We start from the raw sequence: 16,202 nt of genomic DNA on the forward strand, positions 1-16,202 counted from the left end.
ACTTATATTCTCTCTAAATTGTCCAAATCATTAGCCATCTTACATAAAGTCAAATATTTTTTAAACACAGCTACATTGTATATTCTATATTGTTCCTTCATGATTCCTTATTTAACCTATTGTTTAGAAATCTGGGGGCATAGTTACAAGTCAAATACAAAACCTATTTTTATTCTGCAAAAAAAAGCAATTAGAATTGTAAACCACTCTTCATACAATCAATCCACAAAACAAATATTTCCTAAATTAAGGGCAATAAAATTTTATGATTTAGTTTATCTTAGTACTGGAATTTTTATGTTTAAAGTTAAAAAACAATGTGTACCTGCCAAAATACTGAGTTTGTTCGAAATAAAAGTTGATAATTATGATTTTCGAGGTAAAGATATATTTAAAAAGAAAGTGGTCAGAACTAACGCATTAAGAAATAGTGTTTTTGTTCAGGGGGTCAACATGTGGAATTTATTATCAGACGAACTGAAAAATGCAAAATCCATACTGCACTTTAAGAAAATGTATAAAGTTAAAATGTTTCAAAAATACCTTCTGGACTGAGAGACTTTGGTGGTTGTGAGGTCATTTTGAGAATTGTTTGTTTTGTTTTTGGTTTTTGGTTTTTTCATCTTTTTTCTTTTCTGATTTAAGGTTCTAACAGTTTGTAGGTAGATGTAATGTTTGTATTCAGGGTTGGGGAAATAAGCCTTGGCTTCACTCAACACCTTTTTCGGTTAATTTTGTTCAATGTTTATGTTATGTTTATTTATTTATTATTATTATTATTATTTTCAATGTTTATGTTGACATTGATCAGTGTCAATGTTTATGTTGATGTTTTTAAGTTTGTTTGTTTAACTTAACCGAAATAAAGTTTCTCACAAATAAAAAAACATTTAGAGCAACAAACAATCTGATAGAAAAACTCCAGATGTTTAAAAAAAACAACGACAAATTCAACTTTAAAATGAACAAAGTTAATCGAACTGATATAATTTAAATTTATTTAAACTTAAACGGCAGTTATTTACAAAAAACTGTCTGGAAAATGGTATTTCTGAAAAAAACGACATTTGTGGGCAACTTTGACACAAAAACATCTTAAAATCCTAAAAACTCCCATAAAACATTTTAAAAACATTTTCGGGGTTCCGGATTTTACGAACTTGTTTTTTTATGTTGATTTTTAAAGATCAAAACCCGGGAAAGTGACACAAAAACGGACTGAAAGCGAGCTTTGCTTTGTCGTCGCCATGGCAACCAGAGCTGCAGCGTTCCACCACCAGAGGGTGTTGCGGAGTGGCTTCAAGCTGCACGCTGCAAGAAAATCAAATCAAATCAAATAAAAACAAATTAAATTAAATAATCATTTTACATGTTTTTTTTCAAGTAAAGCTTTTTTACCGTCATTAACATGTTAAAAAAAAAACAAATTAAAGACATTAAACAAATAAGTAATCCACCATCCAGGTTAAATAAAAATAAAATCTACTTTGCTGCTCAGACCAGTAGTAAATCACAGGATCATTTTTATATTTTCCTTTGTGAAAGTTTAATTTAGATCTTTTTCTTATTTTACCAGTAAAGATAATTAAAATATGAGTTTTTGGTTTTGGTATTTTCTTAAACAAACCTTTAATTTGTCTTTCAATAAATTCATAATGTAATAATTAGATATAATAGTCAATAGTTTACATGCTGTTTCTTTTTTTGTTGATAAAGTTTTGTTGACTTTTTACTCTTTTGCAGAAAGACTTTCAGTCTGTGGTCAAGTTCTGTAAATAAAAATCTACAAAGTCAGACTTTCAGTTTGAAGTCAAAGTGTTTCTAGATGGAAGTTTAGGAACATTTTGTTGAACACATGGATGCAGGTGGAGTTCAGACGCAGAATCTGCACAGAACCTTCTGCTGATCTGCATCACAAACACAAACAGAAGCTGCAACAAGAGCAGCAGCAGCAGCAGCAGAAAAGCAGCAACAGAACAGCAGCTGCAGCAACAACAACAGCTGCAGCAACAGAACAGCAGCAACAGCATTAACAGCAGCGGCGGCAACAACAGCTGCAGCAGTATTAGCAGAAATAACAGCAGCAGCAGCAGCTGTTTCCTGTTTGTGCTGCAGAACGTCTGTCTTTCATTTGTTCTGCAGCTCGTTTCTTGGTTTTATGAAGTTCTGCAGTAATTTGTCGGAACGCTGCCGTTCCTGTCAGGAAAACTGGAGGATTTTTACTGGATTTGGATTCATTGACTCGGCTGCAGGTCCACCGCAGGAGCATCAGATGTTAGAGCGGGATTCTTTCCTTTTATTTCATCTTTTTCATCTCAACAATAAAACCAGGAAGTGGAGCAATAAAAGCAACAAAGTGGAACTTCTGGTTTTCCTGATGAAGCTTCTCTGTGTTTGATGTGACGGAGACGAACGGAGCAGATGGAAAGTTTTTAAAAATTCTTATTTTTAAAAATAAAGAACTGTAACTTCAGTTAACAGTTTCAGTTTTTGCTTTTTAGCTTATTTATTTGATCATTTCAAAAGAGAAACCAATGAATTTGCTAGTTTACATTATAGAAAGTTCTGCACGTCTACATGTTAAAGTTTTAAAGTGTTAATTAGTTTTTGTGCGTTTTGTCTTTATTTTTCCATGGAATTCTCCACAAACCTCCTCAGGAAACGTTCTGTCAGGGTTCTTCAGAGAACCGAGCTCTGCTTAGATTTCCTCACACTGCTCTCTTGAGGGTGGATCATTATGTTGGCTTAAATTCTCCAAACTTCATGGATCTCCTTCAGTCTCTGCTTTAACACTTTTTCAAACTTTAGAATTAAAAAACTACAAAACCCACAACGTCATTCTTGGTATTTCCCGTTCAAACATGGCCTTTTGTTTGTTTTAGAATATCTTGTGTTTCTAATGTAAATGTTTTTGATTGAATGTATGTTAGTTTAGTTTAAATGGAAAATAGTTTCCTTGAGTTTTGGGCTTCCCAGCCACCGTAGAGTTTGTCCAAAGAAAAGTCAGCCCAGGAAAAGAAATGTCAAAGGAAAAACCAAATCGGCTGATTCTCTGAGCATCATGTGTGCGGGGAGACGTTTACGTTTCTGCTGCCACCTTTTTTCCTCTTCCAATACTTCCTTTCTTTGCTTTTTGCTCCTGGGTCTGCCGTTTCAGCCCTCTGGGGTCACATGCTTGGTCAACCGCATCAGGGTTCACTTGCAAGTGAAAAAGAAGACAGCAGGAGGATGAATAGTGTCATGAATCCGTTCATCTCTTTGGTTTAGACCGATGGGATGAAAGATGTCTTTGTGGTTTCCATCTATGCTGAACTTAATGTTCTTGAAATTATAAAAAAAATAAAAAAAGGTTCAAGTTTTCAAACAAACAGGTCTGATGTTTGGAGCTCTGCTGGAACCGCTGATTTTCACATGTCAATCAAAACACTTCACACATGTTTGAGCAGAATTTTAAAATAAAGTTTTATCCAGTTTTGAAATGAACGCAAATGACGAAAATGGAATCAGACTTTCCGTCTGATTTGATGCTGCGTTCACGCCGGCCTAGGAAAACACGTTCAGTCTTTGAATCCACTTTCAAGCTCTTCGTACATAACCTGCGTCCACTGAAAACGTGTTGAAACCAGTTGAACTTTGACCCATCAGGGATCTGGCATGATCTGGTAGTGACGCATGGATGGCGTCACAGAAGTAGCAACCGTTTGAAAAGTGATCATGAAGGACGGAATAATGATTGGAATTTTTGTGCGACTGCACTTCTATAAAACCACTTCTGTCATTATTTGGAATGGAGCCAGATTCACCACATTTGCCCCAACTGTGGCTCCATGCGCTAGCATTGGTTAGCGACAGTCCAGTGTGAAATTTGCGGGCTAAAAACAACCCGCGTATTCTTCACACATGCCTGATGAGGACTTTGCTTTACTTAAATGGAGATGAAGACCGGTCAAATTGTGCAATCCCAGAGGTTACCTGGTGAATTACACCTCCCTCTGCCCACTTTTGGTTATTAAAGAGCTTCAATCTGGAAGTTAAAGGCCATTTTTTCTGGTATCTGTGATGTCATCCATGCAACAACAGTCTGTAGGTTACATATAAAGGAATCTTAGTCAATGTCTGTTCAGCAGCTCCTGTTGTTTTACATCGTCTGACATGATGTGACGCTGCTTGTTGACGTGTTAGCAGCAGTTTTTTTTACACGCTAGCGTCCCGTAGACCTAACGCCGTGAACGAGCAGATGTCAGCGTGAGACGCTGCAGCCGTGATGTTTCTTTCTGTGTTAGACAGAGACGTCCGGCTGCCTGGTAGAAGTCACGTAGAGCTTCTGTCTGTTTATCTTTGACTTTAGTGCCGTAAACAAAAACACCCGCAGAGGTTCACATACGGGACAGACGCACAACTCTGTGTCAAGGCTAACAAAGATTCCTGCCCCAGACCGATTTAGCGTCAGGGTCGGCTGCAGGGTCAGAGGTCAACACGAGCTGAGCTGGAGTCTAATTTAAAACCACGCAACTGATAAACGCTTGTGACCCGAGCGTAAAGTCAGCGTGCGCGTTGTGAGAACCGACCGAGTATCAGGAGCAAACACATGTGAAACTCTTCACTCTATTTTTAATCAAACTGCTGGATTTGAAGCCGACGAGGGCGAGTTCTGGTTTATCGGGACTGGAGAAAATCAGACACGAAGCAGTTTTTGAATTTTAGAAAGACAGCAGGGAAGGGAGGAAGAGAAGAATCAGGTTTACCAGACAAATAGAGCTTGGTGTCATCTGCAAAACATTGAAGCAGTATGAAATATTAAACCCACAGAAAATATTACAGACGGTAGGAGATTAGTAATGAAATGAATGGGGTCCAAGTACAGAACCCTGAGGTACACCAGAAGTAATTGGGGAGGGCTGGTGCTTGAAGGATATTAGTTTTGTCTGAGGAATAGAATTGGAACCAGTATAACATAAAAACTGTAAAAAAAAATAGGTGAGAAAATGAAACAGATCAATGAGTTTGGTTTCGTAAAACCTCCATTTTGTTTATAAATGTCCTCCATCATCAGAAAATTTGGTTGATCTCCATGACGTTTCTCATTCCAGTGTTTTTTTTTTCCTAGCATCTCGTTAGGACTTCCTGTCATTTGCGGTTTGACCTCATCAGAGGTAGAAAGGTCACAAAATCTCTAAAGCTTCGACTTCTGAAACCTGAACGCTGCGTCGATGATCACCACAACGTCAACAAACCAGAATAAAAAACCTGGCCACCGATCGGGCTTGAAGGACGGAGAGCAGATGACAAACACGTTTGCTGCAAGTCCGGCAGAGACCACCGATCTGGACCTGGACTGTCTGGAGACGAGGACCGCCCTCTGGCGCTCCGGCGCCGTCTCGGGCCGCCGTTTCTGTTTTCAGCCATTAGAGCTCGCTGACAGAAAAATCCAATCAATCGGTGACAGGACGTCCTGAGTGGGACGTTTTGAGTGTAAATAGGAGTGGGCGGGGCTTTCCTGATCTCAGCCCAACAAAGAAGCCTTTCATCTTCATGCTTTTGTTTTCTAAACCCAATCTTGTTTTTCAGAATAAGACAAAACAGCCAACATTATATTTCACAATAAAACCATCAAGTTTCCACCAATAAATGTTCGTTTCTGTATGAAAAACTATTTTAAAATCAACACTATGAATTCTATAAAAGCAAAAGTTTCTATTTTAAACACATATTTTTGTCTCAAACGTTTGAAAAATCAATCAAATATGATAAAAATCCAGATCCTATTTTGCTGATCTGTTTTGGTTTTTGTGTTTGTTTGGGGCAGAAAGGCAGAAGTTCTGGTTCTTGTGGACCTTCAGACTCCCGTCAGTCATAAACGGCGTCTGCCGTCTGGCATCCGTCCTCTTCAAACGCTCCTTTTGTTTTACGGCCTCCATTTTTCCAAAACGTTGTTTTATCCAGAATCCTCTCAAGTGGGAATGGTGGAACTGCGTCAATTACTCTGAGGGTGTTTAGGAGCTCCAGTAAAAGTTCTGTCGTGGTTTTATGTGATGTTCCACTGTGACGGCTGAGGAGGAGGAGGAGGAAAAGCTGCACGTACAGCTGATGAGGGAGGAGGTGGGAGGAAGGAAGGAGGAGAGAGAAGGGAGGTGGGTGAACGCCAGCGTCCAAACGGATCACTCTGGTTCCTGTCGTCTGGGCAGAAGGAGATCCGGATCTTTTACTCTGAAGGACGTCCAGGCGGGTGAGGAGAACTTGAACAACTTTCCTGTTTTTAGTGGTTCAAACTGAAAGAAGTGAAGAATTTTAGAAGCAACGAGCAGAAAAACTCATTTTTAAATCCTTTAGGTTGAGTGTTTACTGACAGATCAATACATTTACACAAACAAAGGTTGGAACCTGTGCGGTCTTTTAAATTGGCCGTCTGTCCAGACAAAAGTCACCCGCTGAAGGTTTTCATGTCGATCAGAGGAGTCTGCATCACTCCGACCTGCAGCAGGAACCAGATTTGATTTAAATAGTCAAAATATAAAACTTAACGGAAAGAAAAAAAGGATATAAAATCCTGTTCATTTAAAACACCTTTTAGAGAAGAAGAACTTTTATTTTGAAATGACATTTCTGACGTTTTTGTAGTATGAAACTGTTGAGAAGATTAAAAAATAATGGATCTGGTGTGAAGGATCTCCTGTTGGGGGTTAAATGGTTAAAGGTTCTGGATGGTTAACTTGACGGTTATTATGACTAAACTGGTTAGTTTCCAATATTGTGATCAGAAATGTGGCTGAACAATAAAAAAACACTCAAATACAAGTCAAGTCATTGTTCTATTAAATCAACATCTACGTTTGCGTTCTCTCTAAAGTTGGACATTCAAAGAACAGACTTTGGTGAAACGTCCGCCTCCTTTACTGGTTTTCTTGGGTGTGCAGCGTACTCTACAGGAATCTCCAGCATCTGTTCTGGCGGCTCTCTCGCCCCCATCACCACGGCTGGAGGTTGTTCTGTTCTGTGGTTCTGGCTCATTTGTTCTCCTCGGCTTTAGGCTTCAATTGAAACCAAACGTGATCTAAAGATAAAGTTCTGCGGCGTTCTCGTGGAAGAAAACTCCAGCAGTGAATTCCAGGACTTTGGTCTCCTCCAATCGCTCGCTCTTATCAGACAAATGTCGACGTTTCGCTCAGATCGGCGGGTCGTCGGTTGAAAAGCTAAAATTATATCAATAATTCTACAATACTAAATATAGAAACGTAAGGAGGCTTCCTATAGAAAAGCAGGAGTTGATAGTTTTTTTTCAGTTTGCTGTGAATGTAGGTCAGTGCAGATCTAGGTCTTTTAGATCTGTTTCTGGTCATCCATAAAAGGATTTTTTGGATTGTGATGAGTTCTTATAATATCTGAACTTGATTTAAAAAATCAAAATTGGAATTTTAACCCCTTAATGTTGTACGTTGATAATTTTACTACGAATTGTTTAGTCCAGTGGAAAAAAAATAACAATGTGATATAATTGGAAATAAATACAATCTTAAAGCCCAAATTCTAAACTCTAAAGATCAGGGACTTGATCCCCATCTCTGACTTGTGTCCAAAGACTTGAAGCTTAACTGAAACTTGGACCAAAGACCAAAGCTGTTCCGACATTTCACCATAAACCACAGATGTGACTTGGACATGAGACCTGCTACTAGAGACCTGACTTGGAACTGGGACTTGGACTCTAGGTTTAGGATTTGAGCAGAAATGTTTGACTATAGACTCAGAATGTGACTCGGACTTGTGATCAGAGATTTGAAATTTGATCTGGAGTTTCTACCAGAGGCGTCACTCTTGTACTTGTCATCAAGTCCTGAACTGGCGCCAACCCATAACCACCAGGATCAATGTAGGGTTCAGTGCCTTTCCCAAAGACTCTTCAATACATTGGCGGGTAAGGCAGGAATCAGACCTGCAACCCTTTAATCAGCGATTGACCGTTCGACCTCTGGACCATGGCTGCCCCAGTGACATTGGACCACTTGTGACCAATGTCACTGACTTGCTTGGACTTGTGACCAAAAAAAAAGGAGATTTAATTGACATTTTACCATAAACGTTATTATTGACTTGAACATCTGACCTGATACTCGAGTCCGGATGTACTTGACTTGTGACTAGAATATTAAGGCTTTGGACTTGACCAGAAACTTGAGACTTGAACTGGCCGTGCAAACAAAGACTTGGATTGTTCTAGTTAACGTAAAACCTCAGGTCTAACCAAAACAAGGGATTTGACCTCTACCACTAACACAGGACCTGATTTGGACTTGGGGTGACTACAGACCTAAAACCTTAGGTCTGAGTTGTGATTGGTAACTTGTCACCAGACTTTTGTGACCCGGGACTTAAGACTTGCTAAAGACATGAAGCTTAAGACTCAAGACTTGTCCTGGACTTGCAAAGAGAGACTTGAGAGTTCAGTTGACCCGTGATTGAAAACTTAACGTTTAAACTGGATTTATGACCCAATACTTTGGACTTGGGGTGACCTTAGATCGCCCTCTTTTTGGTCATTGTTTTTCTCAATAACCAACAGACACGACAGCAATGTGTTGACGTCCCCATTCTGTCCTACAGAGACGTTTCACAGCTCTGTTCCTCATCGTTGATTTCAATGTCTTGGTGTTTCCTTGCAGGTTTTTCTTCGGTTCTAAATCTTCAAACTGATCAGAATCCATCAAGCAAAAGAGTGGCCAACCATCAAACTTCCTGCAAGACCCGTTCAGATGCCATGGCAAGACTCTGGACAAGTTTCTGTCTGGAGCATCTTTAGGAGAAAGCACACACTTTTCAGTGTCTGAAGAAATTGCGGAGATACTTTTATTTGCGCACTTCCTGAAGTTCATTTGTATTAAAGGTTTTGAGAATGAAACCAGGAGACGTGACCGCGTGCCGTATGTTCGGCCTGCTGCTGGTCGCCTGTTTGGTTTCCGTCAGTCCAGCTGGCTGCCAAAGCGACTTCACATCTCCTCCGTCAGACCTGAGGAGGCCGGACATGTCCAGCTCCGGAGCGGTTCCAGGTCTGAGGAATGATCCCGTCTTTCAAGGATCCACTGGGGAGAAGCATCCATCGCAGGAGACTGTGAACCAGCCCCAGGCCTCCCTGGATTCTGAGCAGGGGAAAATGAAACACTTCAACAAACTGAAACCGAAACACGGGCGAAAGTCTCCGTCCTCCAACTCGTCTGTGGGTCCTCATAAGAAAGCCCCTCCCACCTGTCTACAGACCACGTCCATCAAGACGGCCTTCAAGTACATCAACACTGTGTTGTCCTGCTTGATTTTCGCCGTGGGGATCATAGGAAACGCCACCCTGCTGAGGATTATATACCAAAATAAAAGCATGAGGAATGGACCCAACGCTCTCATCGCTAGCCTCGCTCTGGGAGACCTGATATACATCGCCATTGACATACCAATCAACGTCTATAAGGTAGAGCACTCCACGTGTTGTAATGGTTAGTTCCTGTCAATATCAGTGATTGCCTCAGAGCTGAGTGTGTTAAGTGTCTCAATCAGGAGGTGGAGCGTCCCACAGATAAGTGCACAAAAATACCTCTGTGTGATAACCAACCATGCTCCAGCACTTAAAGCCAACGCAGGCTTCGGTATCACGCTGATCTGCTGAGTTCTCGGTGGTTTTGTGCCTGCAGCTCCTGGCCATGCAGTGGCCTTTCGCGGACTCCACCTTTGGTTTGTTCCTCTGCAAGCTCTTCCCCTTCCTGCAGAAAGCGTCGGTCGGCATCACCGTCCTCAACCTGTGTGCTCTCAGCGTGGACAGGTACCCCAACCCTTCTGCAGAACCCCCAAAAGCTCCCCATGTGGTCGGGTACACCTGATGGTAGCAGCAGAACAGAAGACCAACTGTTCTGGTCGTTCATATTTTCACAATGTCTCTGCTTCGGCCGAGGTCAGGTCTTATCAAACAGGCTTCCATGCATGAATAGCATGAGCTGTGAAACACAGAAGCCAGACTGGGATTATCAGGCTCAGAAGAAGTGGTCGGTGGGTAATCTTTGGAACCAACACCTCCACGTGAAATGTGATTTTCTATCCATTCCTGTCAGGAGTAGAAGCCACTTCCTGTTCTTTTATTGATGTGTGGGACTCAATAAAATGTGTTTTAAAAAATAAGTTTTATGGAGCAACTTTAACATATTTGTTTTTTTATATAGATTAAGGACCATTCCTCACATAAAGTCTCTATTTAACCCAAAGTTTAAACATAATTCATTCTGTTAAACAAACACTGAGTTGATGCCCGACGTCTAAAGCTACTGAAATCCTAAAATCTGGGAATAGAAGTCTTTGTGAATCCTGTAGAACAGGGATCTCCAGCCTTTTTCAGGCCATGAAACGGTTTAACGTGCCACCTTGATGATATTGAACTCTGGAACAGGTACCGCGCCGTGGCGTCTTGGTCCCGGGTCCAGGGGACCGGCATCCCCACCGTCACAGCCGTGGAGATCGTGGTGATCTGGCTGCTGTCCGCCCTGCTCGCCGTGCCGGAGGCCATCGGCTTCAACATCATCACCTTCGACTACAACAACGTTACCATCAGGACCTGCATGCTGCAGACTGACACGCCCTTCATGACCGTGAGTGTCTTTATGGTGAAATGAGGGGGTGGGGGCGTGGCCTCCATGTGCTGGTGGACCTCTACATCTAAAGGATCAATGGATGAGACTTACAGTTAGAATCTGAGTCGCTAAACTCTGATTTTTTCTTTAAATTTACAAGAAAATGAAGCAGAACATTTGGTAAAAAGCAGAATTTCTAAAGTCCGAAGTATTCAGTGGGTTTTCTATACAACAGAACCAGGTCACTCTGGAGGATTACTGCTGGACACGCCATGAGTCAGTGGACGCATGTGGGCGGGGCATTGCTGACTGATGGGTGGCCTCAGATCCCAACAGTCTGGTCCGTTTCCACAGCCTCTGTTGTTGCGCTGCTGGGCGAGGTCTCTTTAGAAGAACATTTCCTGTTTATGTCTGTGGGTCATGGCTGGACTAAACAAACTCCAAACAAGCACTCCTACACCAACCCGGATCCTCCGGTCCGGCCTCAGAGACGGGCTCTGCAGAGGATTTCACGCTGTTCAAGAAAACAGAAATTACAGGTGCTAGAAAGGTGGAATCAAAGGCTGGGAGCTGTTTAAATAAAGGTTTTTTTGAAAGAGCTCCGGGTTGTTTATGCTGGAGGATCCAGCGTTGCTGCTCATTTGATTAGTGGAGTCTAAACACTGAAAGCTCCTTCAAATTAAGGACCCACCCTGATGAAAATGGTGTGTTTGGTGTTTCATTTCTCTCACGATGGAGGACAAATAGAAAGAAAATTAAGGTTTAGTATTTCTTTATTCAAATCATTTTGAATCGGGAGGAGATGAAAAAAAAGCCATTTGGAAAAAAATCGTATTTGTGACATAGAAAATACGCTGGGTGGGTCATAAGCTCCCAGTTCTGAGCTCTCAGTAATGGGGAGGGGAAAGGGGGCGGGGATGCTCTGTGGAAATGGTCCCGCCCACGATTCAGAGGTGAATTTCTAATGAACCCCTGCCGCCCTGCAGAAACTATGTCCTAGAAAACGGCAAAGATTTTTGGATTTTGGCTAAAAATGACATCAACGTAACTCAAAGACCACTTTGGATGTTTGGAAAATAGATCAAAAAATGATCACAGTGGGAATTTAAGAAGCCAGAAAAATCCCGTCGTGTGACGTTCATAAAGAACAAAGAAGCTTTTCTCTGACATTCTGCAAAGAAAAGTTGAAAGAGTTGTTGTAGTTTACAAGTTCAATAATTGACCTTCAATTAGTTATATTCTACTAAAAACTTCTTAAACTACAGTAACATGATCAATAAAAAAAGAGGTAAAGCCACTGTTTTTAAAGTTTCTAATTAGCCTTAAGAAAGAGTGTTAATTACTAAACGTGACCCAGAATTGGCTTAACTCCTTCATGCCTGACTTCATTTCCAATTTCCGATTTTCCAGAGTATTAGTCGTACCATAGTACAAGTCGCACCAGAGTATAAGTCGCAGGAGCAAAACTAAAAAAATACATATATAAGTCGGCCTCTGGCCAAACTATATCTAAAAAAAACGGCTTATACTCCAAAAAACCCGCTATATAAAAAATACTCCTCAGTATTTCTTCCTTTTTAAACTGACACTAAAATAAATGGAGTCCTGGATTACATTTTACGTTGTGAATTGGCGACATACAGCATAAAGAGATTTTTAATTACATCTGACCAAAAGTTAATGTCAAAAGTGTTAAATCCACAACAGAAAACGTTGCACACGGCTAAAGAAAGCTAGCATGTTAGAAAATGATCTGTAAGTGATCAATGCTAAAGGACCAATTAGCCAAATTTGTTCTGTTAACCATTTAAGATCGGAGCACAAAGTAACACTCGACCTTTGAATTCTTTGATTCTTTATGCAAACGTCATTCTGACAGACTCTGACACTTTAGTGTCGATGTCCAACATTTTACATTCATAAAGTGGGACATCGCGTCAGAATGAGTTGGTTTGTGTTGATTGTGTAAAGACTTCACTACCGTGAAGTGTTGCATATCAACACAAGCTCTTTAGGATCCATTGTAGTTAGGTTAATTGCTTAAACAGTTAAGGAGTTACGGGAATTCAAACAACGTCAACACTGGAGATGAGCTCTGGTGTTAAAGAGTTGATGTTAAAAAGGCCAAGAAAGGCTAAAAAAGGCTTAAACGCTACACTAGTTAAAGAATGTTCAACACTATTTAAAGAAGTAACTTTGAACAAAAGCTGTAATGATTAAAGAAAAATGAAAGGATGAATTAGACAAAGATTAAAAAATAAAAGATTTTCTATTTGTTTTCAATGGGCATAAAACTGCTAAATATAAAAATGTCTATAAATACACAAAAGCTAAGATTATGAGCCTGAATGTTCCATTAAAAATGTGTTTATAGTTAAATGATCAAAAAGGTTGAATTTGGATCTGTGGTTGAAGGGTTTTCTTTGGGGGGGGGGGGGGTCATAACAGTCAGGTTGTGTTGGCCGATGTCGGATGTCTGCCTGTGTTTGAACCAACTCCAACCTTTTCAGTTCTACCAAGATGCAAAGGACTGGTGGCTGTTTGGCTTCTACTTCTGCGTCCCTCTGGCGTGCTCCGCCGTCTTCTACGGCCTGATGACGTGCGAGATGCTGCGACACCAGAAGGGAAGTCTGAGGATCTCCCTGAGTGAACACCTCAAGCAGGTAAAGGTGGCAAACAAGGAGGATTTTTAGACCTACAAAGGTTATTTTCATTCATTTAGAGGGAAAGTAGCCTTTATTTTGAAAGTTCTTGAACATTTCCTTGGGTTTTAGTGGCTGATGATGTCATCAGCTGCTGCTTCCTGCTCAGGAGTTTTTTCTGGTTGTAACTCGCTGGTCTCCCCGCAGCGGCGTGAAGTCGCCAAAGCCGTCTTCTGCCTGGTGCTGATCTTCGCTCTCTGCTGGTTTCCGCTCCACCTGAGCCGCCTCCTCAAGTGGAGCATCTACAAACCCCACGACGTCCACCGCTGCGAGCTCCTCAAGTAGGCGGCGAGTCCGCTGAACACGCGTGTCCTCTCTGCTGTGGTTGTCTGACCCTTTAAAACCTCGTCTGCTGTGTTTGCAGCTTCCTGCTGGTGCTCGACTACTTCAGCATCAACATGGCCACCGTCAACTCCTGCATCAATCCCATCATCCTCTTCTTCGTCTCCAAGAAGTTCAAGAACTGCTTCAAGGTAAAAAAAAACAACGAGGGTTTTTTTGAGAGCAGGCGTGACCCCGTAGTGAGGTCACGGGGTCAGAGGTCGTGAGAGACGCTGTGGCTCTTCGAGATGTTTTGAGATTGCAGCTATCAGCAGGACAGAGAGGAGTTGACCAAACACAGAGGGGTCGTGACCTCTGATAGAGAGGACTTGTGGGAAATGACTTTGAGTAGCGTCGTCTTAGCTTAAAGGGGCGTCGCTCTGGTTTTAGAGGAGGGTCTTCAGCATTCCTTCTCAATCTGAGCTCTTGGAGATGATCCACTCACATCTCCTCTCCACGATGGGGAGAAGCTCTTCTGTTTACCACATGGGAAGGCTTTTAGCCCCTCCCCCTTCAGTGGGTGTGACTTATGATCCCATCATCCTGCTGAAGGTTTAACATGTAAGGACAAAGGAACGGTTGCTCCTTCAGGCCTTCCACTCTGTTCTCCGTCTGATTGGTGCTGCTCACCTGATCAGGTGAGTTCAGTCAATCTGAACCAGGAAACACCGGATCCAGGTAATCCACAGAGATCAGGAAAGAAAACCTAAATTCAACAAAGCAAAAAGCTTCTTTTATGGTCACGATAGTTTTGTTTCATTTGGCTTTCCCACAATGCTTTTCACCGCTCTAAAGTCAAACAAAGGTGGAGCCACTGTTCATAACTGCTTCTGGACTCTGGCCTCCATGAGAAGAAGAGCTCTAAAAAAATGTTTTTACTTCATACATGTGAAAACGATTGACTGTATCAGAGAACTGGACTGAGTCGGTGTGACCTCACCCGGAGAAAACGGTTTACCGCCAGCTCCAACCAAATGAAGTTGACATTTTTGTGTGATGTGATTCCCGCCATATTGGAGCCAGACGTCGTCAGTCTGATTAAATATTTTCTATGGCAACCACTCTCACCATCAGGAGTGAGCCTTTAGGAAGGCCACACCCCTACCACTTGAACGCGGGCTACAGGAAAACTGTCAAACGTTTTTCGATCGTTCAACTTAAGACCAACTTCTACCGTGAATAACTTGAATTACAGGAAAAAACTTTGATTAAAAAAAAAGGATTATTAAAAACACGTTAACGCTTTAACATCTGAGATGTCGCCGGCGACGCCTTTTTGACAAACCCCAACTCTTCCACCGTTTACGATCAACCAAAATCAGCTGATTCTGTTGTGCAGAAAAGTGAAATTGTGCCTCTATGCGACACATAGCTAACTTTACGTTACGGCGCAAAGCCGCTTTTTACGCGATAGAATTTGCTGGTTTACGTTGATCGTAAACCAGCAGATCAAGAAGGTATCAGAGCAAGAATGTTTATTCTGACCACTTGAATGACTGAGTAACAGCTGTTTATTTCTCTATGGAAGTCTGTGGGATTTTGGCTTCTTGGAACCACTTCCTGTTTGGAACATTGGGGGGGGGGGGGGTCACTCAGTCCAGTTCTCATATACAGCCAGTGGTAAAATGCCTCAAGTCAAGGTTAGATTAACATCAATCGCCTCAGAATGACATGACTCATTTGTTATAAAGATGCATTCTGGGAAATGTAGGCAGGATCTCCTTTAACCCGTCTGTCTCTCTCTGTCTCTCTGCAGTCCTGTCTGTGTTGCTGGTGTTACTCTGGCTCTCTCTCCAACAGCATGCTGCCTCTCCACCATGGGACCAGCCTGCAGTACAAACACACTGACCACTGACCGGCCCGGCGCCACCTGCTGGCCGAGACCAGCAGTCTCAGCCGTGAGACGCCTGCTTTCTGTGTGGCTCTGCTCTGGGTTTTACAGTTTGATGACAAATAATTCAAGCCAAGCTGGCATTTGTGAGCCTGAAGGATTTCTGCCGTTTGTCAGGAGTCTCTGAGTTTCTAGACCTGTGATTGAAACCATTACAGTCAGATTTCACTTAAACCAGGAGTTCTGATTGTTATGTTTATGAGCTCATTCTGTATCTATTTATCAATGAACTTGTATCCATGGTGAGATGATAAAATTGTTGGTTTGTGAGAAATTGATTGAAGAGCTGCATTAAGGACTTTCTGTAACAGTTTAGTCTGATGTCACAACTCAAGACCTTTAAACTTGTTAATTTTAACAAAAATGTTGATTATATAAACAGGATTATTTAAATATATATATACAGTTTTTGTTCTTTCTGCATTATGTTTCTCATAATAATGATATGATTACTTATGTTAAAATATATAATAAATATAATTTTAAATAAATGTGTATCACACATGTTAAACCAGCAATAAATTTGTTATTTAAAATATGTTGCTCAGTTTGTTTTTTAAGGCAATTTTTGTGTGTATGTAGTGTTGTACAAACCGTTTTTTTCTTTGTGTTTAGACGGTAAACACTTTTTTTTGGACATGACAATAAAAAAAATAAAAAAACAAGTTGTTCCCTCAAAATAATCAT

At 41.3% G+C, this 16,202-nt stretch overlaps 1 protein-coding gene across 2 annotated transcripts; it reads left to right on the plus strand.

The window, feature by feature from the left end:
- The first annotated feature begins 6,100 nt into the window (after positions 1 to 6,100).
- Positions 6,101 to 16,152, plus strand: LOC101172686 (endothelin-1 receptor). 2 transcript variants are annotated; one of them, XM_023966098.1, is made up of 8 exons: positions 6,101 to 6,226; positions 8,658 to 9,454; positions 9,675 to 9,802; positions 10,421 to 10,619; positions 13,112 to 13,264; positions 13,451 to 13,584; positions 13,668 to 13,776; positions 15,381 to 16,152. In XM_023966098.1, exons 2-8 carry the CDS (start codon positions 8,888 to 8,890, stop codon positions 15,477 to 15,479), a joined length of 1,389 nt encoding a protein of 462 aa, XP_023821866.1. In that variant the 5' UTR covers positions 6,101 to 6,226; positions 8,658 to 8,887; the 3' UTR covers positions 15,480 to 16,152. The 2 variants fall into 2 exon arrangements, with proteins under 2 accessions (XP_023821866.1, XP_023821867.1); XM_023966099.1 differs by having other exon boundaries at positions 15,425 to 16,152.
- Positions 16,153 to 16,202: the final 50 nt, after the last annotated feature.

The sequence above is a fragment of the Oryzias latipes genome, chromosome 18, assembly GCF_002234675.1.
Source record: "Oryzias latipes chromosome 18, ASM223467v1".
NCBI lineage: Eukaryota > Metazoa > Chordata > Actinopteri > Beloniformes > Adrianichthyidae > Oryzias > Oryzias latipes.

Bases quoted from the DNA above. Each gene is read 5' to 3' on its own strand.
- LOC101172686 (XM_023966098.1), top strand. From the start codon at position 8,888: ATGAAACCAGGAGACGTGACCGCGTGCCGTATGTTCGGCCTGCTGCTG. The intron at 9,803-10,420 runs GTACCCCAACCC...ACTCTGGAACAG, and splicing joins TGTGCTCTCAGCGTGGACAG to GTACCGCGCCGTGGCGTCTT. The intron at 13,265-13,450 runs GTAAAGGTGGCA...GTCTCCCCGCAG, and splicing joins TGAGTGAACACCTCAAGCAG to CGGCGTGAAGTCGCCAAAGC.